This window comes from Myotis nattereri, assembly GCF_964212035.1.
Source record: "Myotis nattereri genome assembly, chromosome: 9".
Taxonomy (NCBI): Eukaryota; Metazoa; Chordata; class Mammalia; order Chiroptera; family Vespertilionidae; genus Myotis; species Myotis nattereri.
Window position 1 is genome coordinate 24,803,528 of NC_138084.1, and position 22,839 is coordinate 24,826,366.

General features: G+C 39.5%; 1 protein-coding gene across 3 annotated transcripts in view; it reads right to left on the bottom strand.

The window, feature by feature from the left end:
* BBOX1 (gamma-butyrobetaine hydroxylase 1) overlaps positions 1-22,455 on the bottom strand; it is a 54,624-nt gene extending 32,169 nt beyond the window's left edge. The window contains exons 1-3 of one of the 3 annotated variants that reach the window (XM_081098169.1): positions 22,154-22,455; positions 12,358-12,611; positions 11,088-11,202 (exon numbers count right to left, since the gene is read on the bottom strand). In XM_081098169.1, coding sequence (XP_080954295.1) covers positions 11,088-11,202; positions 12,358-12,576 — 334 coding nt within the window. In that variant the 5' untranslated portion in view covers positions 12,577-12,611; positions 22,154-22,455. Of the gene's footprint in view, positions 1-11,087; positions 11,203-12,357; positions 12,612-21,699; positions 21,877-22,109 lie in introns of those variants that run through there. The other 2 variants (XM_081098170.1, XM_081098171.1) reach the window with 2 other exon arrangements.
* Positions 22,456-22,839: the final 384 nt, after the last annotated feature.

Here is a 22,839-nt window from a genome sequence, read left to right on the forward strand (position 1 = left end):
TTAAGTTCCGCAAAATTTATAGTGTTCCAGCTATAGCTCTCATTTTGGTGTACCCTGGCAGGAGCTTCGCAGAAATCAGTGACCGAGGGCCACAGCCCTGTGTGGAACCCGTGTCCTAGTGTGAGCTGCTCATACACGTGATAAAGCTACGGGTGACTTTCAGAGACAGCACTGTGACTCACCAGTCCCCAAGTCTATCATCACATTTCCAATGTAAGCCACTCAAATTTCCATGAGAGATAAATTACATTTTTATGAAATGCATGAAAGATAAACTACATTTTATGAAATCCACAGAAACCTTAATATTGAAATCTAACTTAGAAGCATCTTTTTCAGTCTCCCCCAACTGTAAAACATGACTCCTGGGGGTCCAAAAGAAAACCCGTTTGACTAGAGTAAATCATTTGTCAGGCAGATACACTGAAAGCTAATTGAAATTTCCCACCTGGGTCTGGATACATAAACAGTATGGAAAATGACGGAGTATTTAAGGCATGAACCACCCCGTCTAATTTAACTTACGGGCCCGCTAATAAAGACTTCCTTGAACATGTGCTTCACACATCATAAAGTTTACGAACAGGCTACAGGCTGGCTTTCAAGAAATTATTTGTACAAGGTTTCCTTCTTGGGGTTATGAATCACATTCCTGGATCCTAAGTTCTATTTCAGAAAAGGAAAAGGCACAAAGAAGCGCTTCAGCTACAGACTCCTGAGCGCGACATGCCGAGTTGCAACGTGTTACTTCAAGAGTTTAGGACCTTCCGATCACCTGCGCCTAACTGTGCTGTTGGCTCTGAAACAGCCAATCTCTTAACTGTATTTTTCCTACAAATGCCTCATAGAGGTCCAGCTAAAACAAAAATCTGACGCCTAGGACACCTGCGTGGAAATTTGGCTTTGATTTTTCTCTCTGCCCTAAGGAGATCCAGCCCTCTTTGGATGTGTTTTTACTTCTTGTCTAGTGAACTCAACATGTCTTTCAAGATTCTGGTCACGTGTCCTCACTTCGATTGAGATCTTCTGACCCTGAGATGAGGATGTGAATGCAATCAATTGATTAAAGAGGTATCCTGGGGTCACTATTAGGAGGTGGAAGGTGTATTACTGAACAGGTTACTGCTTTTGGCCACGGGGCTTGGCACTGCTGGACCTATGGCAACACTGTAGAGTACACTTCAGAGTTGTCCCACCCTGGGGCAGGGAATCCCCTCTCTCCTGGTCTTTCTGGCCTTCCGTGTGTGCTGGCCAATTGTGCTCTCAGGCAGAGAAACCTTCCAGCCAAGAGGCAACCAAGCAGCATGAAGTGTAGAAAGAGTGCTGGGGGCTATGGGTGGGCACTGACAGCCTCTACTGTGCCTCCTTCAGGATCTGCAAGGGTGGGTGAGGTGGCTGTCGTCTCTGGTCCCCCAGCCTGATACACACCACAGTTATAGTGCTTGTCACATTATGCGGGAGTGATCTTTTGCTTATTCAACACATGTTTATTGAAAGCCTTGTGAGGCAAAAGAGATTTCATGAGTGAATAGAAATAGATGTAATTGCTTCCCCTGTGAGCATATAAGCTCACATAAAAGTAAACATTGTAACAAGTGCTGGGGGGTAACAGGGAATATTGATACTCATTGGGAGATAGATGGGGACCTATTTATACATGGCAGTTATGAAAAGACTAGCTGGAAGGATGCTATTTAAGCCAAATCCTGAGCAGTGAGAGAAGCCAGTCATGCCTAGGTCAAGGGGGCAAGGAGATGAGTGTCCTCGTGGGAGGGGCAGAAGGGAGATGGAGAATCTCTTAGCTTGTTGGAGGAACTCAGAGTCACTGAGGGAGAACACATGATGTAAAAAGGGCATTTAGCAAATGAAGTGGAAGTTGTTTCCAAAGCTAGTTCATTGAGGTTGTATGAGGCACACCCAGAGAGGAAGATATTGGTCCAATTTGATAGGGACGTTGTGTCAAAGTTATTAACTCAAGGTTTTAAGGTAACAGATCTGGATTCAAATATGAATTCTGATAGTTCCCATCTACATGACCCTCAGAAAGTGATATATTCTCTCAGTTCAATTTCTTCATCTGGAAGTTACAGGATGAAAACAACCCACAGGGTTGCTGTTAAAGTTAAATGAGATGATGTTTATAAAAAGCTCACCATAGTATACTTGATTAACTATGCACTTGAACCAGACTGTCTGGAGGAAAACACACTGTGATGACTGATCTTATGGCACGCCCACTAAACTCTAGTGAAGTCTTATATTCTTCTTGCTGACAGTTTCTCACGTTCTCTGTCATCAAATCTCTCACACTTTCTTCTCCTACTCATGTTCAGCTGACAACTTGACTTTGTATTTCAGTAAAAACATAGAAGGACTCAGAAGAGACCTTCCACGTGCTCCCACTATCACAGTCACCAACCTGCCTGCATCCCGTGTCCTTATCGCCATTTGATGTAGTATAAGACATATTTATCAATGTATTGATTGCTTTCTCTACCAAGATGTAAGCTATTTAGGGACAAGGCCTTCCTCTGTTTTGTTCACCACTGCATCCCCAGCACCTAGGACAGTGCCTGGTACACAGTAAACACTCATAAATATTTGCTGAATAAATTCACAATAAATGCTAGATGCTCAATAAATGGTCACTAATCTTAGATATTTTCCTAGATTCCAACTGTCTAGTGGGGAAGATGGTCAATGCACAAACATTGACCATTCATTGCAATAACTACAGTGACACAGAGAGAGGAGCCCACACAAACTGCTGTGACCACACAGAAGAGGGAGGTGGGGGATGAACAGTATTTAATAGAACAGATGATCTTTATTCAAGTCTTGGCTCCGCTAGTTCTTGTCTCTTTGATTTTGGATTAATTACTTCAGTTCTATCAGCCTCATTTTCCTCATGTGTAAAATGATTGTAATAATAGTGTGGCCTTTGTGAAGATGTTGCTAGGATTAAATTGAGAAATAAATGTAAAATACTGAGCTCAGTGCCTGACATAAAGTAATGCTTTTTAAAAAATTCTGAATATGTTAAATATTTATAAAATGACACATTAATTCCTGGACACAAACAAACTGATGACACTGATGGTAATCAGAACTAGAAAGTTGTCTTTGTACTTAATCCTTGCCTTGCAGATGAAAAAGAGGGTTTCTTCAAGGCATATGAGTTGGTAATATTCTCTTCACATCTAAATTCTTTAAAAAATGTAAGGAAGAAGACTGGCAATGGAGTAGGAAAAGTGATAGAAAAAAAGGGGCAAATGATGTTGGTAGTTCAGAGAGTTGTAGTGAAGGCAGTAAGATTTGATCAGATTCTGAATTATTTTGATGATGGAGCTAACAGATTTTCTTGAGATACTGGATGTACAGTATAAGGGATAACGGGGAACCAAAGGTGGTTCTGCTGCCAGAGAGATGGAGTTTTGCCCTCAACTGAGATGGAAAAGACTGTGTGAGGAGCAGGATTATCTAACACCATTGAGTCTCATTGTTGGAGGATCATTTTTCCTCTTTTTTTTTCTTTATTACTCCAAGTAAATTATTCTATAAATCCCCTTTTTGGCTATCCATCATATATTTTGCTGGGTCACTTTATTCTGAGGTAGAAACTCTCATTATGCCCCATTAAAGTTAGAGTTTGGAGACTGCTTCCTCCTGGAATGACCATATTGTTTTTCTTTCCTTTATCTTCCTTATTGAGATTATCTACTTGTATATACAGTCATGAGATTGTGCCTAATTTGGGCCTGAAATTTATTTCATCCAAGTATTTAGCTTTATGAAATATATATGCCAATTGCTGGTATTTTCATCTATAGAAACCCTTTAACTATTACTAAATAACACAGCCACTTTCTCCCAAGTTTGCTGACCATCCCAGCTTCAGCAAACATTTCTAACTCACAGATTGAAATTAGGTTTATAGTTAATCAGACTTTTCACTGCTATCCTTAATTTTATTTCAAACTATCTGTTGCCAGGGAGGTAAATTTGGCCCAGACTTTGAACCAATGTCTGAATGACCAAAATCCTTCCGAGGGCAATAGTTCATTCCTGAGCCACTCTCATGTTTTTAATAAAAAATATAACATGATTATTTTCATGTAAGGGAAAGTTGAACATAAGATCTTACCATGCCACTGTTGTTTCTCTCTCCTCCTGTTCACCCAAATGCTCTTTACTATGCCTCTGCTCCAAGTTCATGGCTCTCTTAACTGGAGGAAAAAGGGAGAGGGAGAGGACCTAACAGGCTTTGAGGTCTGTGTCCAGGCACCGTGTGAAGCCCAGAAGTTGCATTTTATCCTTTATTCTTTACATCCCCAAACTGAAAGGACTGCCTCTTTTACATAGAAAAAAGTGAGGCCCAGATCATTTAGGAAACTAAGTCAAGTTCACAGAGCAGAGAGTCAAAGCCAGCTCTGCTGACTCCAAAGCCTTATTTCCTTTCATAACACGGTATTCCACAGTTGAAGAGCATTCTTGACATACAACACTCTTTCACTTCCTCTCTAGTCACCTTTTTTTTTTTTGGAAAAAATGTATATACCTCCATTGTTATATTACAGCCTTGCATTTTAGTGTGAAATTATGTCTATTTCCTAGGCTTGCTTACCTTCTTATCTGTAGTTTATGGTTTAGCTCAGGGATGCATATAAATAACAGGTCAAATCATTGCTAAAGGGCTTCATTGGGATGTGAGTTGGACTCTGCAGTTGAAATTTGGTCAAACAGAAAGAATGGAATAGGCTCTCTGGGAAACAAGGAGAACTTGGATAAGAGTAAGAATTCATATGCTTGTGGGCGTGGCACCAGATTGTGGGATAATGGGAAAACGTTGGACTTCATTGTGCCACCGTGAGACACAGAGCAAAAGGAAGGAGAGACGATGTTGGGCAACAGGAAAATTACCCTACAGAGTTGTGCAAACCAGGTGTGAACACAGAGCCCATATTATTTTAATATTATTTTAGACATGAGATGATGAAAAGCTCCAACCAGGCATGAGATGATAAAAGTAAACTAAATTGTGGGCAAAAGAGAAAACCAAAGCAATATATCCCCCCTATAACCTGTTGAGTATCAGTCTTTTCTGGACAAACATACAATATGCATGGAATTTTGACAGCCAGTGGGAAAAAGGAGAAATGAATTTCACTGATAAGATTCAGCATTGTTTCTTTCTTTGTAAACAAATACACTGCTCAGGAAGGTCAAGCAACCTCTCAGGACCAGCTGGTCTGTATAGTTATTTACATCTGCCATCAAGGGAAACTTGTGAAGATTGAGTTAATCCGTAAAGCATGACATTGCCCTTCACTCAGCATTGCACTACTCTAGAGGATAAGTAGACACTTTTTCTATCATGCAGATAAAGATTTGGAGGCATAAAAAGGTTAAGTAACTTGCTCAAGATCATAGACCTAGCAACACCTAAGATCAAGAGCACTCTTAACTTCAACGCTACACTGTTCTCTTAATAGCAGTTACAGACTGAGAAAAATGCAGAATTTTGAGAAAAAAAATTTAGTAATGTTAGAGCATTCATTGAATAGAACAGAGGCTAAAAGTCAGCTAATTTGTTTGATTATTACTTATTTATTTTTTGCCACATGCACATTTAAAAGTTTGGTACTGAAACTTAAAAAGAAGAAATTTAAGTATGATAGAGATATTTATTACCCTCAAACTAAAGTCGTGTAGTTCTGTGATCTGCCACTTTGAAAAAGCAAAGTAGAGTCAGAAGTGAGAGGTAACAATTTTTTAACCAGTTGTCGTGTGTGTGTGTGTGTGTGTGTGTGTGTGTGTGTGTGTCTGATGACTCTCCTGATGTGTAGGCATTAGCAAAAATGGCAAGCTAAATATATAACATATGTTCAGGTTTGGTAAAAATGAAACCAGCATATAAAGTGGTCCAACTTTACTTCTTGAAATTGCCACACTTTTACATTTTCTAAATGTATAAATGCTAAATTTAGAGTCCAACTGCCAATGTTATAAAACCCACTTCTAGTCTGCAAGAAAAAGTAAGCCTAGTTTCTGAGAAAATAAAGTTTTTCATTCATTGAACAGAGCTCATTCTACTTTTACTCTGTTTGAAAAAAAATAGAAACATAAAAAGGAAATTTACTTTAGTGTAACTATAGAAAATTGTTTTTCCAATAGTAAAAAAGGTATATTTTCCTTAATTTTTGATGTGGTAAGTGTACTGAAAAAAAAAACACATGAAAAGGAAGTGGACTGTAATAATTCTTCCTTGAAATAGATTTGCTTTAGGTTCTCAAAAATATCCTCAAACTTTTTAAAAGCTTTTAAATACATCAGCTTTTAAAATATATAATTAAAAACACATGGCCAGGATGTTATTAATTTAAACATTTTTCTATTTATTATTTTTTAAATTGAGGTAAAATCCTATATAATAAAGAGGTAATATGCAAATTGACTGTCATGCCCTCACACAAGATGGCTGCTCCCATGTGGTCACAAGATGGCCGTGCCCATGTCGTCACAAGATGGCCACCACAAGATGGCCGGTGTGGGAGGGCAGTTAGGGGTGACCAGGCCAGCAGGGGAGGGGAGTTAGGGGGGACCAGGCCTGCAGGGGAGGGCAGTTAGGAATGACCAGGCTGGCAGGGGAGGGCAGTTGGGGGCAATCAAGCCAGCAGGGGAGCAGTTAGGCATTGATCAGGCTGGCAGGGGAGTGGTTAGGGCGGGGGTCCTCAAACTACAGCCCATGGGCCACATGCGGCCCGCCGAAAACATTTATCTGACCTGCCAGGTGTTTTTGCCACCACTGTGTGCATAGGAATTTGTTTATATATATATTTTTTAAACTATAGTCCGGCCCTCCAATGGTCTGAGGGACAGTGAACTGGCCCCCTGTTTAAAAAGTTTGAGGACCCCTGGGTTAGGGGGTGATCAGGCTGGCAAGGGAGCTGTTAGGGGCAATCAGGCAGGCAGGCAGGCGAGCAGTTAGGAGCCTGCAGTCCCAGATTGTGAGTTGGACATCCCCCAAGAAGTCCCAGATTGGAGAGGGTGCAGGCTGGGCTGAGGGACACCCTTCCCTCCCCCAAGTGCACAAATTTCATGCACCAGGTCTTTAGTTGGTACATAACATTATATTAGTTTTAGGTATATAGCATAATAATTTGATCTTTGTATATACTACAAAGTGATCCCAACAATAAGTCTAGTGTGTGTGTGAGACATCTTTATCCATTCATACATCAATGGACACATCGGTTGTTTCCATATATTGGTTATTGAGAATAACATTGCAATAAATACAGGGTGCTTATATCTGTTGGAATTAGTGTTTTGGTAGAGATTAAAGAACAGGACAACTGACTTCCTATCTTACAGGTTGTTATATGTTTCTCTTGAATACAGATTCTACCCCCATCCTGTTTGCTACTTCCCTGGTTTAGGCTCTCAATGTCTTTTTCAGGATCATTTCTAGGCTGTGCTATGGTCACCCTGCTCCCAGTCACTCCCCAGACCAGTCCATTCAACACAGATGACCAGGCCAGGACCTTTCTACAACACAGATCCAATCACTTTACTGTCTTTTGTAAAATGAATACAAACCAAGAACCAAAGGGGTACAGTGGAGAAAGGGGAATGCAACAAGAGAAAAACAAAGCTAAGGAGACATTCACAAATGTATAAGCATTTAAGAAATTATATACCTTTGGTCAAAATCAGAAGGATTCAACTCTGAAACTGTAAAATGCATTCTAAAAAAAAGCAAAGCAATCTTCTTATTAAATTTATCAGGATCTTAAACTCATTTCTCTGGCTTTATAACATAAGCCTGAGAACTAATGGAGGGAATATGCCTGAGCTTTATGTTGAGAAACTCCCTTGCCAAATGGTTTAGGACTGAGACTCTTAATAGGGAACTTACGCCTCTTCATGGTTTGGCCCCTTCCTTCTGTCCTGTGGACTAATAATTTTAACTTTACCAGCATTGAACTAATTGCAGATTCCTAAACCTACTCTGCTATTTTATACTTCTGTGATTTTCCACAGGCCTTTTTCTCTGTTGAGAATTTCTTGACTTTCTATCTTTGCCTGACAAACTGATTCTTCAAAACCCAGCTAAACCATGACTTCCCTTTGGGGACCCTTTCCTCATCTCTTCAGATTCCTTCTTCTATGTTGTAATTAACCTTCTATGCGTGCCGTCATGGACTTAATGTATTTTATTTATTTGTTTTCATGGCTTGTGCACCCTCCTAGACTTGATACATCCTGGAGGACAGTTATATATATATATATATATATATATATATATATATATATATATATATATATATATATATAACTTGGTATTTCCTTAAAGAGCTTCCAGCACAAAATAGGTACCCAATCTATGTGCCACTGGAGAGGACATTGTGAGGGAATGATTATTATCCACGTCTTCCTCCCAGCTGTGCCTGTCCCATGACAAAAGCCTTTTCTGGCAGATTATCATCTGTCTCTTCAGTTTTGAGTTCCACATCCAGTGCCAAGGGAAGATCAAGGGAAAGTGGTCTGCATCTTGACGCCAGATTTTAAAAGGCTCTCCTCACTCTAAGGAAAGTGCAGAAGAGGAGGAATTGCCACTGAGGACCGAAAACCTAACAAAGGCCTTTCACAAATGTCACTGAGTCTGTTTACATGTTCTGGAGTACAAATGTTTGAAAATATGCAACGACAGTAAAATAACGTGTCAAGTTCTACGGGCAAAAAGCCATAAAAGCAATACTCTCTAAAATGGCCCATTAATTTCTACTTTAACCCACCAACTGCACAGCTTGAGAATATATTTTAAAAATCTGATCTTGTTTTAAACCATTAAAATATTTTCCAGTGTCTAAATAGCAGCCAGTTCTCCTTATATTATTCATGATTGCCGTGTGACCAGCTTTTTCCACTACTTAACTGAGTGTAGTATCATTTCCATTTTGCTACTGCCTGATAGCACTGAGAAATGTAAGCTATAAACTGTGCTCGTCAAGCAATATTAATGGGAGGGGGGTGGCCATATCCTTTTATAATGCTTAAAAGCTTAAGCTGTAATAATAAGAAGTTGGCTTTTATTCCCTAAAATCATTAAAAGAAGAGCCTGAAGGAAATGAAAGTAAAATCCAACAGGATTACAAAATTAGGGCAGGGTTAAAGAAAAGTATTTTGAGTGCCAGAAGAAATTAAAAGAAAATAATAATACATTTGTGATTCTGCTATTTGACCCAACTGCTACTCGGTTATGTAACTGGAGAGTCTGTGAAGTAACTAGCAATGCACTCACTGGGGAAGGCAAGAAAAACACATTTCCCCGGGTACTCATATGGGTCCCGCCAGCTGGCTGGGCTTGAGAAAGAGGAAAATGATTCCAGGTGGTTTAGACAGAAAGCACTGGAACAAAATTGTGTCAGTTGTCAGAATGGCGAGGCTAAGGGACTAGAGCAGTGCTTCTCAACCTTCCTAATGCCGCGACCCTTTAATACAGTTCCTCATGTTGTGGTGACCCCCAACCATAAAATTATTTTCGTTGCTACTTCATAACTGTAATTTTGCTACTGTTATGAATCATAATGTAAATATCTGATATGCAGGATGTATTTAGGCGACCCCTGTGAAAGGGTCGTTCAAACCCCAAATGGGTCACGACCCACAGGTTGAGAACCGCTGGACTAGAGGGACCTAGTTCCTTTATTTATTTTTATTGATTTCAGAGAGGAAGGGAGAGGGAAAGAGAGATAGAAACATCGATGATGAGAGAAAATCATTGATCGGCTACCTCCTGCACCCTCCCTCTCCACTGGGGATTGAGCCCACAACTGAGGCATGTGCCCTTGACCGGAATCAAACCCAGGACCCTTCAGTCTGCAGAACAATGCTCTACCTACTGAACCAAACAGGCTAGGGCTAGGGACCTAGTTCTTTGCAAGACTGGCCTATGCTTGAAGAGGAAGGAACAGTCATACCCTGTTGATAACCACAGGACAAGGTCAAGCTGTGTGGTTGAAGTTGATTAATTAGTAACATTTCCTTACCCATTACCAAACTGTTATACTAGTAAGTCTAGCATTTAAAAGCACGGAGAGTTACTGCACACATCTGAGATTTTCAGAATTGAAAGGAGTAAGGTACTATCTTTTGATCTTGGGATATGACCCAGAATTCCCAGAGAGGTGTTACAAAATTCAAGGAGCCTGGTCAAAGAGGCAGAGGTCCAATATTTCCGGTTAACAGTGGAAAAGATAGTTCAGGAAAACTTGCCTTGTTAGTGTGTTTGTAGAAGTTGAGATTCTAGAAAATACATAAGAATCATCATGTTTCTAGAATTTGCCTTTGTCCCACATAATCTTTGATACAAATATTCAAAATACACAGAGAGTGAATTATTAACACTTCCCACTTCTCTCTAGTGCCTCTTCTTGAGCTGTAATTATTATGTATCTCCTAAGAGTCATACTTTAAAAATACTTATATTTATATTTATTTTATCTTGTCTCTCTGCTCAAGAATGAAGTCTTTTTTTCTCCATAGCGTTCATTAATGCAGATTTATGTGGTCACAGGTTCCCTTGAGACCATACAAATTTTCCCCAAGCAGATGTGCTGTGCACACTTACACACACGCATACAAACACACACACAGACACTCATATAAACACAGCATGGGGTTCATGGATCACACAATTTTATCTGTGGATACCAGGTTAGGAATTCCTGCGTTATTGATTTGGTGTTATTCTGGCCTTGGGTCACATTATTAAGAAGGGCAACTCTGGTTTGTTCTGCCACTATGCAGCGGACACTTTCAGAATGTCTGCTGTGCCAGGTTTCACAGCATATGACAAGGATACAAGTTTGCTGTGTTTCTTTCCTTCCTGTCTCTTGAGAATGTCTAGAATGGATCTATATTTCTTTTCATCACTATCCAAATGACCTGTGTTGGTAAATCATTAGCCATTCCACATAAATTACCATAACATTTTAACAAAAGCACAGGGGTTTGAATTTGATTCTGAGCAAATTTCTTCCCATACGAGTTTTAAACGACATTGAAGACCATGACAAGGTTACCTGGGAAAAACAATTCTCTTTGGAGTTTTTCTCTGGCCTGCTGTGAAAAGCATCTCTTCTTCAGCCAATCAGCTTCAAATTCACTGTAATGTTCGCTTGGCCATGTGATAAGAACCTTATAACACAGAAAGCAAATATCACCAAATGTATATTATGCTTTTGTATACTCAGTTCTCCACTATTGCCCTGTTTCTGGATGTCATTTAAGATAATCAGGGAATCAATTCCACCCCCCCCCCAGCCCCTTTTGCATATGTACGCACAGGCATAGAATAAGCTTTTGAAAAACAAGATCACTGAAAGCCACTGGGATCTATCTGAGTTCTGAGGCCCCTTAAATATCACACAAGCAATAAAACCTGGCTAGACCTGACATTCTTGTTCTGTATTCTCTAAACCTATGATTTCCAAACTTTTTGCCATGACTTGAAGTTAGAGTATCAGAAATAGTAATGATGTGGCCAGGCAGATAATAATAATAGCACAAAATAACACCACATTGAATGCATACTGTATAATGAGCACTACAGACATAACTCATTAGTCTTCATGCAACTCTCGGGAGAAGGCATTACTATCATTGACATTATTTCAGGTGGGGGATGTAGGAGTAAATACTATTTCTGTGGTCACACAGCTAGCATGCAGAGAACCCTGGGAATAAAGTGCTCCAGTGGAGATGAAGACAAGGGTGTGAGGAGGGTGACCTTGCTGGTCACCTTTGCTTCTCTGGTAATTATCCTAGTATTTGGAAGAGAGAAACATAGGATGGTGGCCACATCTAGTTTGTGGTTTTGAGAGCTATGCTTTTGGGAATTCTAGAACAATCCTTGCACAGCTACTCACTAATTTTGAGTGCTTACTATAATGCTAGGCACTAGGCGAAACATTTTACCCATATTACCTCATTGAATCCTCACATTATCTCTCTGAACAAATTCTGTTAGTACCCCTAGTTCACAGATGAGTAGACCGAGGCCCAGGAGCATTCTTTTTATTATAGAAATAGTTTGTTTGCGTCTTTAAGGCTGTCAGTCACTAAAGGAATAATGAGCAACACTAGATTTTATGAACAATAGTCACAGTAATAAAAATAGTAGGAATAATAACAGAATCTTTCAGTTACTGAGAAGGCTTACTTTGCACCCAGCACTACCCAAGCCTGACGACATGTATGATCCAATAATAATTCATTATTTACATTATTGGACATCCACCCCTTTATTTATCTTGGGAAGGAAGGGAGAAATGGTAATTTAGAGATAATTACCCTTTTTCTGTCAAACGACAAGTCTTTAATACCAATGTTCACATCAAGAGATTCCACGAGAAATTTCCGTGCTTTCGCAGAATCCAGGTAGCAGCTGGGGCACTGGCAGTTGTCCCGCAGCCACACGGCAGGGTAGAAGGACTCCGTGCCATCCTGCCAGAGAATCTGCATCAGATGAGCCCCATCCAGCACTTCTGCCTTCTGGATGGCGCAGTGCATGTTTCTGGTCCTTGCAGGTAGATCTCGTCAGCTACCTGCTAATGCAAATCAGTGTGACAAGGCATCTCAGGCAGATTGGGTCTGAACTTGACCTCTAAGAGTGTAAACCATTCGAGTAGACTCTGGCTTCGGCTATTTGCTCATCTGCCAGAGTTTGCGGTTTGACTTAGCAGCACTGGGACCTTTGTCCTGGTGAGAGTATTTCGTATGTTGTAAATAGAAACACATTGACTAAAAGTCAATAAGATAAATGTGCTGAGTCAGGATCCAAAGAATTCCTTGTTTTTCTCACAGTCATTTTAAATAATAAATTCAGAACCACTGACATGGGCACCTTTAAGTTCTGTTTGTATAAAAGCTCTGGAATTTTTGTAAGAGAGAAAAAAAAAATGCTCCATAGATTGAAAGCACAACAATCATACTTGTACTATTTTAATGGATGCCTAATTGTACATGCCATTTAAAGAAAAGAATAGTTTATTGATTTTTGGAGAGAGAGGAAGGGAAAGAAATATCATTATGAGAGCACAACATCTATCGACTGCCTCCTGTATGCCCCCTATCGGGGATGGAATCTACAACCTGCCCATGTGCCCTGACTGGGAATTGAACTGGCAACCCTTTGTTGCCCGAGAGGATGTCCAACCAACTGAGCCACACAGGCCAGGGCTGCACATGCCTTTTGAAAAAAAAAAATGTTTCTGTGACACAAAATTAGTAAGCTTGTTCCAATAAGGAGACTATTAATGCAATTTTAAATTATACTTGAAGAGGTACTGTAATCCAATACATTGTACTATTTCTATTCTATCATTTATTTTCTTTAACTTATATAGTATATTTTCTCAAAGTGATATAAAAGTTCCTGGGCTCTGCAAAGAATGTGTTTTGTTTGTTCGCTGAAGATATTCTGTTTGAATAGAGTGCACCTTGAGATTTTGGTTAGTTTACTCTAACCCTTTCATGAGTACGTTCATGGCTTTCCTTGGGAATGCATTGCTTCTTTTCATGAAGAAAGCCACCAAATTTGAGAAGATGCAGTATTGGCGGGAAAGGGAGCCAAGTGAGAGAGCATGCTTACTTTGCACCCAGCACTACCCAAACCTGATGACCTGTGTAGTGCTGTGGACTGAGCACCTCAGTGTTGCTTCTGATTCCAATCATGGCTATAAATTTGACCTTCAGAAATTATATCAATGTTCTAAATCTCACTTTCTTCATATGTCATTCTCCAGGAAGCTAAACTTAGATGGGAGAAATAGAATTTATACTGAAGAAGTAGAACTTCTTAATTTCTTTCATGTTATAATTAGGTCATCATTAATAGAAGGTGGCATGTGACAATAGAAACAAAGCTTCATTGTCTTGGGATGAAGGGGAGGCACACACACACGCATAGTGACTGCTTAACAAGTATCTTCTATGTACCAGGCACAGCAATTGTCAATGGAGGGTTCAGTGACAAGCAAGACAAAATAGCTCTCCATCTTTCTTAAACTTATATATAGGAAAACTTGATACATCATTAAAAGAACTTAAAAAATACTTCCCACAACATTAAAATAAAACAGCTTTTAGGTGACTGTTTTACATACACTTCATTAGCTTGGATAATGGAGTCAGGTTATGAAGGAGGGCCAAGACAAAAAAAAAGCCTCTTTTTTTCATTTAGATAATCCCTCTAAAGTTATCTAATGATGAAAAGCAAAATACAATTCATTGGGATTCATGCTTGTTCCCACGTGGGAACTCCCATCTATTTTCTCTTAATAATTTATATAGCAACAGGAGAGTGCTGTTACCTAAAAAATCATAAAAAATCTAATTTAGTTCAAACCTGGGTATTTATCTCAGATTGAAAAAGAGGCCCTCGGGAAGTCCCAATGTCAGTTTCTCTGTGGAATGAGTAGGGAATTTAGTTTTCCTGATAGAAGGGGCAGCTGGCAGGCTTTCTCATAAGAATGGTTTCCAAGGACAGTGATGGTTCCAGCCAGTCTGGCATAGTGTAACCAGTCCATTAAATCACACATGGTATACACGGACAAAATGGGAAAGTGTAGTAAATTTTATCTAAGTCAGGGGTTGGCAATAATTTTTGTAAAAGGACAGATAGTACATATTTCAGGGCTTGTAGGCTACATACAGGACCTGTTGCCTATTCTTGTTTTATTTTTCCAAACATTGTAAGAATATAAAAGCTATCCTTACCTCATGGGCTGTAGAAAAATAGGCTGTAGGCAATATCTGGCGAAGGGTTGCTTGTCCTTGGTCAAGTTACCTAAGTCATGCTTTCACTACAGTGGAATAGAACCACGCTTAACTACAGAAAACGACCCTCTTTTTCCTCCTCAGATATCAGGTTAAACCTATTCAAATATATACTAAGTATCTTTGTGCTTGCTGCAGTAGTGGGTACAAAGATCACCATGAAGTTCTAGACCACGGGGAAAAGCAAGATAATTATGAAAGTCAATAAAAAATAAGTCTGGGCAGAAATGGCATTCATAGTTGTCTGAGAGGCTCCAGGACACCACCTTAGAGAAAATGGCAATTTGAGTAAGCTGTAAAGACTTTGTGATCAATGTTACTGAATGCATGCTCATTCCATCTTATTTTATTTCTCCCTCATTCTTTTTTTTTTAAATCCTCACCTGAGGATATTTTTCCATTGATTTTTTTTAGAGAGAGTGGAAGAGAGAGGGAAAGACAGACAGAAATATTGATGTGAGAGAAACACATCCATTGGTTGCCTCCTGCAAAAACCTTGACCAGAGCTAGGGCTAGAGAGGAGCCTGCAGTCGAGATACATGCCCTTGACTGGAATTGAACCTGGGACCCTACAGTCTGCAGATCGATGCTCTATCCACTAAGACAAACTGGCTAGGGCTTTTCCTCCTTCATTCTTTAGCACAAGCATGTGACTAGTAATTTGCTATATTTTACATCTTCTCTTTGTAGCCAAGGTTAGTGTGTGATATGATACTGGTCAATGAAATATATCTGGAAGTTGCTGAATTTAGAACAATTTAAAAATAAGCAGACTTAGCTGCCACATGATGTTTCCCCTTCTTCATGCCTGGAATATTGATGTGGTGTTGGCAATGGAGCAGTCATTTTGCAAACATGAGGCAAGAAGCAGAAGATTAAAATCTAAAAGTAGCCTGGGCTCCCCATGGTTCTGTGAAATCATATGCCCACTACTGGATAGTCATGTCTGGGCTTGTTTTTGCACAAGAAAAATAATAAACTCCTTATGGATATAAACCTCCATCTGCCAGCTTTTCTGGATACAGATAGGTTGGATCACATGCAGAAAAAATTGTGAAAGGTCATTCCAAGGAGAGGGGGCAAAATGAGCCAAGGAATTAAGATTTTCTCAGTTTGAACAACAGAAAATATTTGGTTTAGCTGGAGCCAAAGGCTATGAGAGACAATACAGGTTAAAAAAAATTAAAAGGTATGTTACCAGATCAAGAAGCACTAGGCACACAGAAGTTTGGCCTCTATTCTGTTATAAATGGAACATTTTAAATATTTCTTGTAGGCAGGAGATTGACAAGGGAGATGATACTGAGTACAGTGTATTGGAGGCAGGTAAAAACACTAGAATTAGAGAAGTTGTTTGGAGTTTTAGTAGTGACGAGGTTAAGAATAAATGAGAATGCTGGGAGTGAATGTGTAGAGGAAAAGCTGGGAGGAGAGGTGTGAGCCACATTGCAAAGTTCATTTGAAAGTGTCCCTCAGTGTTTGTCCTCATTAATTTCTCTTTGGCCCTTTTACTAAAAACCGTTTTATGAAAGAGAATGACTGTTTTCTATTCTATAAGAAAACGATTCTTTGGTGAGCTTCCTTAAAAAGAACAATTACAATAATCTATTAATGATGATCAAGAAATGCAATGCAAAATGCAATTGTTCACATGGACAGCCATGTGAAAACGCGGATGTTACCAGGCATGTGGTTATACCAAGATTTCTTCTAGTACAAGGCTATCCTTTTTTGGTGAGTGGAAAACAGACAGAGAAGGTAGATTCTGGCTTTCCGGCAAATAAATATCTAAAGGCATGATGGAGAGCCCAGAGGCCAAATAGAAACAAGAAAAATTATTTACATGTATCCTCTTTTGTTTATCTGGGTATTCTTTTTGGTACTTAACCTATTTGTAAACTGATGGATTAATCAGTTGCTAAAATTACTTGCCAAGAACCAAAGACAAAAACATATCTTAAAATATCAACACATACGGAAAAACCTTTGTAGCTTCAAAGCACACTTTCTTTACCCGGAGACCATTTAATTTTTAAGGTACATTTTACAAAATAGCCAAGGGAGGTGTGAAGTACAGCGTAGGGGATACAGTCAATGATATCGTAATAACTGTGTATAGTGCCAGGTGGGTATTTAAAATATTGGGGGGACTACTCTGCAAAACATCTGATTGTCTAACCACTATGCGGCACAATTGAAATGAATACAAAACAGTTTTGAATGTGAACTGTAATTGAAAAATAAAATATTAAAAAATACATTTACAAATTGGTCCTGGCCTGTTAGTTCAGTTTTTGTAGACTATAATCATGCCCCCTTCATCCTCTTTCTTCTCTAAATCCACTCAGTTTTTAAGGCAATTTTTCATAAGATCTGATATCTAGATTCTGCACCTTTTCAGTCTATACATGTTTTTCAAAAATGGTTTACAAGATACCATAGATGAAATATTTCTACTACAGAAAAACATGAAAACTAGTACTTTCTATGTAGGAAGAGTAAAGAATATCTAGAAGTTTTTTTTGATTTTTTTTTTTTTTTACTTGTGAGTTTTAAAGAATAGTGGTAACTGCTTATGGGCAACTCGTTTGGTTCTAAAATAAGAATATTTGTTTTAATTATATTGATATTAAGGTTACAATAATAGTAGCAGTAGAAGTTTACTTTATTGAATGCCTTTTCATGCCACTCACTGTTCTAAGTGCTTCATGTATATTAACTCATGGGATCTTCACTACAACCCAATGAGAAATCTACTGCAATTACCCAAATAAGCAGCAAAAAAAGAGGTTAAGAGATATTAGCATATAGATAATAACAAAAGCCATCTTAAGCTCTTCAAGGGAGTAAGACTATTAAGAAAAATCTTGCTCATTTATTTTTTTTATCATCCAAGTTCCATGTATGCTGATCTATATTCTAAATTCAACTAATTTTCAGTACTGTAGTCATTAATGGGTTTGAAAATGTTTTGGTTGGGAAGGATTTTTATAAAACTTAAAATCAGATACATTGATTCTTAATGGATACATTGTTTGAAGGGTGCATTTTTCACCACAGTAAACGTTGTTCCTGTACTTAAAGATGGCACTGTGCCCATGTCCTAATTATTGCTGAAGTGATCACACCTACAGACATCTGCACCAACAACACTAATTATAACCCAAACTTCTGCTTCAAGCTTTCTGTCTCTCTATTTCCTCCTCCTTTGTTTTTTCTCCTCTTCCTACCTAGCATGTTTGAACTGGAGAGAGAAAAGCACTTTTCCAGATATTAGGGGAACCTGAGACTCTTCCCCCAACCCACTTGACCAGTAGATATCCTTAGGAGGGTATTTCAAGAGAGGTGGCACCATCTGGACTTGGCTGATGGGAGGTTGCCTGAGGCACATGAGAGTGTGGAAGAACTGGAAAGACATGGGTGTTGCTGAAGTTAATTGTTTGAGTGTCTATGAAGGAGTTGGCCGGTCATTTCTACTCTTGACAATCCCTTTCTCAGCTGTAGGACAGATGTGCGTGGCAATCCAAACCAAAGCACGGAGGAACGAACGGGAAACAGGTTCCCCCTTTAATGTTCCTTGGCTTATGTAAAGGTTTGTTGGGGCAAATGTGATGAACATTAAAAAAGAAAAAAGTTAAGGATCATCAGTATTTGAAAGCAAATTATAAAAATGTATAAGCTGTATATGAGTGTAATATTTTAAAATCTATTTTTCGATTTCATCCACTTGACTTGTTAAAAGCGAGCCCATTTGAAGCATCATGGACATTTACATATTTGATAAACTATTGTGTTTCTCTGGAGGAAAGAAGTAGAAAAAAAGCACCCTAACTGGTTTGGCTCATGGATAGAGCATCAGCCTGCAGACTGAAGGGTCCCAGTTTCGATTCCGGTTAAGGGCATGTACCTTGGTTGCAGGCACATCCCCAGTAGGGGGCGTGCAGGAGGCAGCTGATTGATGTTTCTAACTCTCTATCTCTCTCCCTTCCTCTCTTTAAAAAAATCAATAAAATATATTTTTTAAAAAAGGAAATAGAAAAAAACTAGATAACTCTCTCTCTATATATATTTCTACTTCACAATTATAATTTAATTTATGAAATATCACATTAGTTTTGGAGGGGAGGAAGTAGTTTTTCCTGGCCTGAGAATCAGCTTGGATTGGTGGAGATTCCTATCTGATGAGATAGAGTTCTTTTAATTTCTTGGTGTGTGTGTATGCATGTGTGTGTGTGCAAAAATTTCTCCACTCCCCACTCCCTTACCCTATTTTTTCCCTTCAGAGTTATGGAAGTTTGCTTGAAACTCCTGTTTGGCACAACCAAGTTTGTTTTAGAGATTATCTTACTGCAGCAATGGGTGTGGTTTCTGTCTTTCTTTTTTTATCTTTTTAAAAATTTGATGAATTCACACTTTGTAAGCTGGTTTCTCCAGCACTTTTTGGAAAGTCAAGAAAGTGGCTCTGAAAATTATTTTATGCGTTGACATTAGAAATGAAATAAAAAATAAACTTAGAACTAGAACTCTCAAACCAGAGAGAAACAACCTGGGATATCACCGGGTTTGGTGCAAGGAAAAAGGAAGCTCAGAGATGTTGGGTGTGACTTGTCTGAGCCCGCACTGCTGGTTAGTGGAAGAGAGTGTCCCAAAACAGCTTGGCCAGCCCATTGTGCACAAATAAAGTGAGTATTTTCTAATTCTAATAAAAGAGAGTGCAAAAAATTTTTGAATGTGAATTACAACTAATTTGAATCATAGGTTTCAAATGGGATTCTCAGGAAGTTGATGTAGAAACTTCATAGTAACTATACATAAAATTAAAATTGAGGGAGACTAATAATATACACTTGAGGAGGCTGATTCATCTACTAGATTACTCATCACCCCAAATAAAAAGTAATTATTCCTTGACTGTTTTTTTTATTGGAAGACAAGAACAGAGTGAACTCATGTTACCAAACGTCAGTTAAAATTCATCTTCTCTTCCTTAGGTAAGTCAGCAGACCTGCTATTGTACTAGCAGGATCCCATGTATTTGACCTCCTGCTTCTACTAGTAGGTGGTAGGATCAGAAAATGATCAAAATGCAAGAAACATGCATACTGTAGGGGTGTATGGGTATAAGCTGTATATATAAAACCATTTATTCAGCACTTACTATGTTCTGGTTACTCTGATAGTGCTTTCTATGTGTTAACCTTATTTAATCTTCCTGACACTCCTATGAAATCAGTACTATCACTTCCATTTTATATATAATCTCTTTTAAAAACATGTTTTTACTGATTTCAGAGAGGAAGGGAGAGGGAGAGAAAGATAGAAACATCAATGATGAGAAGGAATCATTGATCGGCTATCCCCTGCATGTCCCACACTGGAGATTGAGCCTGCAATCCAGGCATATGCCCTGATCAGGAATCCAATAGTAACCTCCTAGGTCATAGGTCAACCCTCAACCATTCCAGTGGGCTATAGATGATCTTGAGCTTGGATAGGTGAAATAGCTGACTTGAAAGCAGAGGAAATAGGAATTTTTGACCACTGCCTAGTACTACATCATGGAGAACCTATGGCTGAATAATTTTCCAGGCAATAAATTCGATTCACCAAAAATGTACTGTTAAAATAGTAGCTAAAATCTCAATACAATTGGTTGTTAGTTGACCTCACCATGCTACATTTCATCCTTGGAGGGAGAAGACCAAAAGTTGTTTCCCAAATAATTGGATGCTCCCCCGACCCCCGCCACATTCCCAAACATTACATATTGCTCTTCCTTTATATTTCAACTTTTAATCATAAAACTCAATTAACTTCCACTTGGTAAGGTTGGGGTTGACCTGATTTTATTAGCAGTGTCTGAACTTTAATATCATTGGAATATATACACGCCCTAATCATTATACTTGCTGCATAAGGCACTTCAACTTAGATATTATTTTATTTTTTAAAGTTGATTTAATAAGTGGCTGAGTTACTTAATAATTTATGAATATATGTTCAGCTGAATAACAAATTCTATAAAGCCATCAGAAGAACCAGTTCATTATCTTGACCAGGTTCACTATTCTGCTTGCTATTTTGTTTAAAGTCTTAAATTGTATGCACTCACTTGTTCCTAAATCATAAAAAGGAAAACTTTAGCTTTGCTCTGGTGGAATTGCCACATTCAGATTGGAACTCCAATGATCAAGGCGTCCCTTTACTGATGTAATGCAGAGTATTGATGCTAGACTTAAGAAGATTTCTAAAGCTCTGAACCAGAACATATATTCATTATGAGAAATTTTATATTCCAATGAAATTGATGCAAAATACCTGTCATATCTCCTCTTGAGCTACATTTAGGGAGCAAAACACTTGAAAGGGTGCACTATATCCTTCCTAAAGAAGCTTGGTACATCTAGCTTTTTGGGCTTAACAAAGGGCCAAGGTTTAATATGCAGTCACCTTTCTTTGGGTTGGGTTGTGAATTATTCAATGAGGAACATTCCCAACCAGAACACTCCTCCCCCACTCCCCCACCACCCAGTCTGCTTTTTAGACAGTCTTCTCTCTGTCCCCTCTGTATGCTTTCTGGATCAACTTAGGGATTGCAAAGTAAATTGACTGCTAGACTAAGCCAAACATAATTAGGAAAGAGAAGCTGCCAAGAAGTAATCAGATCCACTGCATTCCAAAATCAAGCCTGTTCCAAATGCCTGTTGGACCATCCTCATTGCAGCCTACGTGGCCATGAGATCCATGCACCTGGATTTCCAATAGGATGCTCCCCCCGGCCCCTGCACCCCACCACAACGCATAGACCTGAATCCACAGACTCCTCAAAGAAAGGAAAGTTCAGCTCCATCATACCTGTTCTCAGATGTGCTTTAGACGCCAAACCATGCAAAATATACCAACGAAAGAAAATGTCTCTTAAATGTCCTTTGAGGAGGGAGCCTCCTGGTGTCTGTCACCTCCCAGATTGATCTGTCCCCAGTTTCTGATGTCTGATGTAGGGCTAGTAGTTGGGAACCTTTCTCTCTGCTCCTGGCAGCTCCACTGCAGCCCTGCCCCCAGACACAACTAAGGTTTGCAAATGAGGAGCGATGTCTCAATCAGAAGGTGTAGCAACTCCTGAGAGGAGCTTGGAAATTTTAAAGAAGAAAAGAAAAAAAAGAGCTTTTATGGCCTAGAGGGAAAGCAGTTAGAAAGAAAAGAATACTTTCACTTTTGCAAGTGCCTGAAACCACAAAGCCCCAGGTTTCAATGAAAAGCATTACCTTAGTTCAGAACCTTCCCTGACAGAAGGAGGCGCAGGTCTCACCTGTCTTGTCTCCTGTCCCAGCGCCAGCCGCAGCAACAGCAGCAAGTGAAGGAGCTGTCACTCCCGTCCCACCTGTTCACAGTGACAGCTCTTTTATTGCAAAACTTGCTTGGAGAAAAGGCATTGAGATGCACATTGAACAGGGAGGAGCTACCAGCTCTCACCTGAGCAAGAGGTGAGGTGGTATCTACCCAGCCACCATAGAATATTCCATATGAATATTCTATGGGAGCTTGATCAGTTGTCCAGGGCTGGTATAAGGCGGGAATGGGTCCCCCTGAGCCCTATGCCCTGCTTTCTCTGCTGCTTTGGCTGGAATGAACAGTAGCTGCCAGAGAGGACTTTTCTGAAGGCACCTGGTTGCCCAGTGACTTGACTCATAACACACAGCCCTTAGGGCAACAAAAGGGAAAGGCCAGGATGGGCAGACGGCCAGGGACCCAGAGCCTGGCTGCTGGGCATTCAGATGGGAAGTGCTCAGTGCAGGGGGAGGGCTGGTGGACAAGGCTAAAGTCCTAGCTCCTAACAGGGTCCAGATTCCATTAAAAGAAAGTCTGCAGGTGGCAACAAATATCTAGGAAAGAGGGGCCTGAGCCCTCTGCCTTCCTCTCACCACCATCAGAAGCAGCATCAGCCTGCTACTTGTTGCTTCTTCCCTGAAGGGCATTCACAGCTGGGAGACTCAG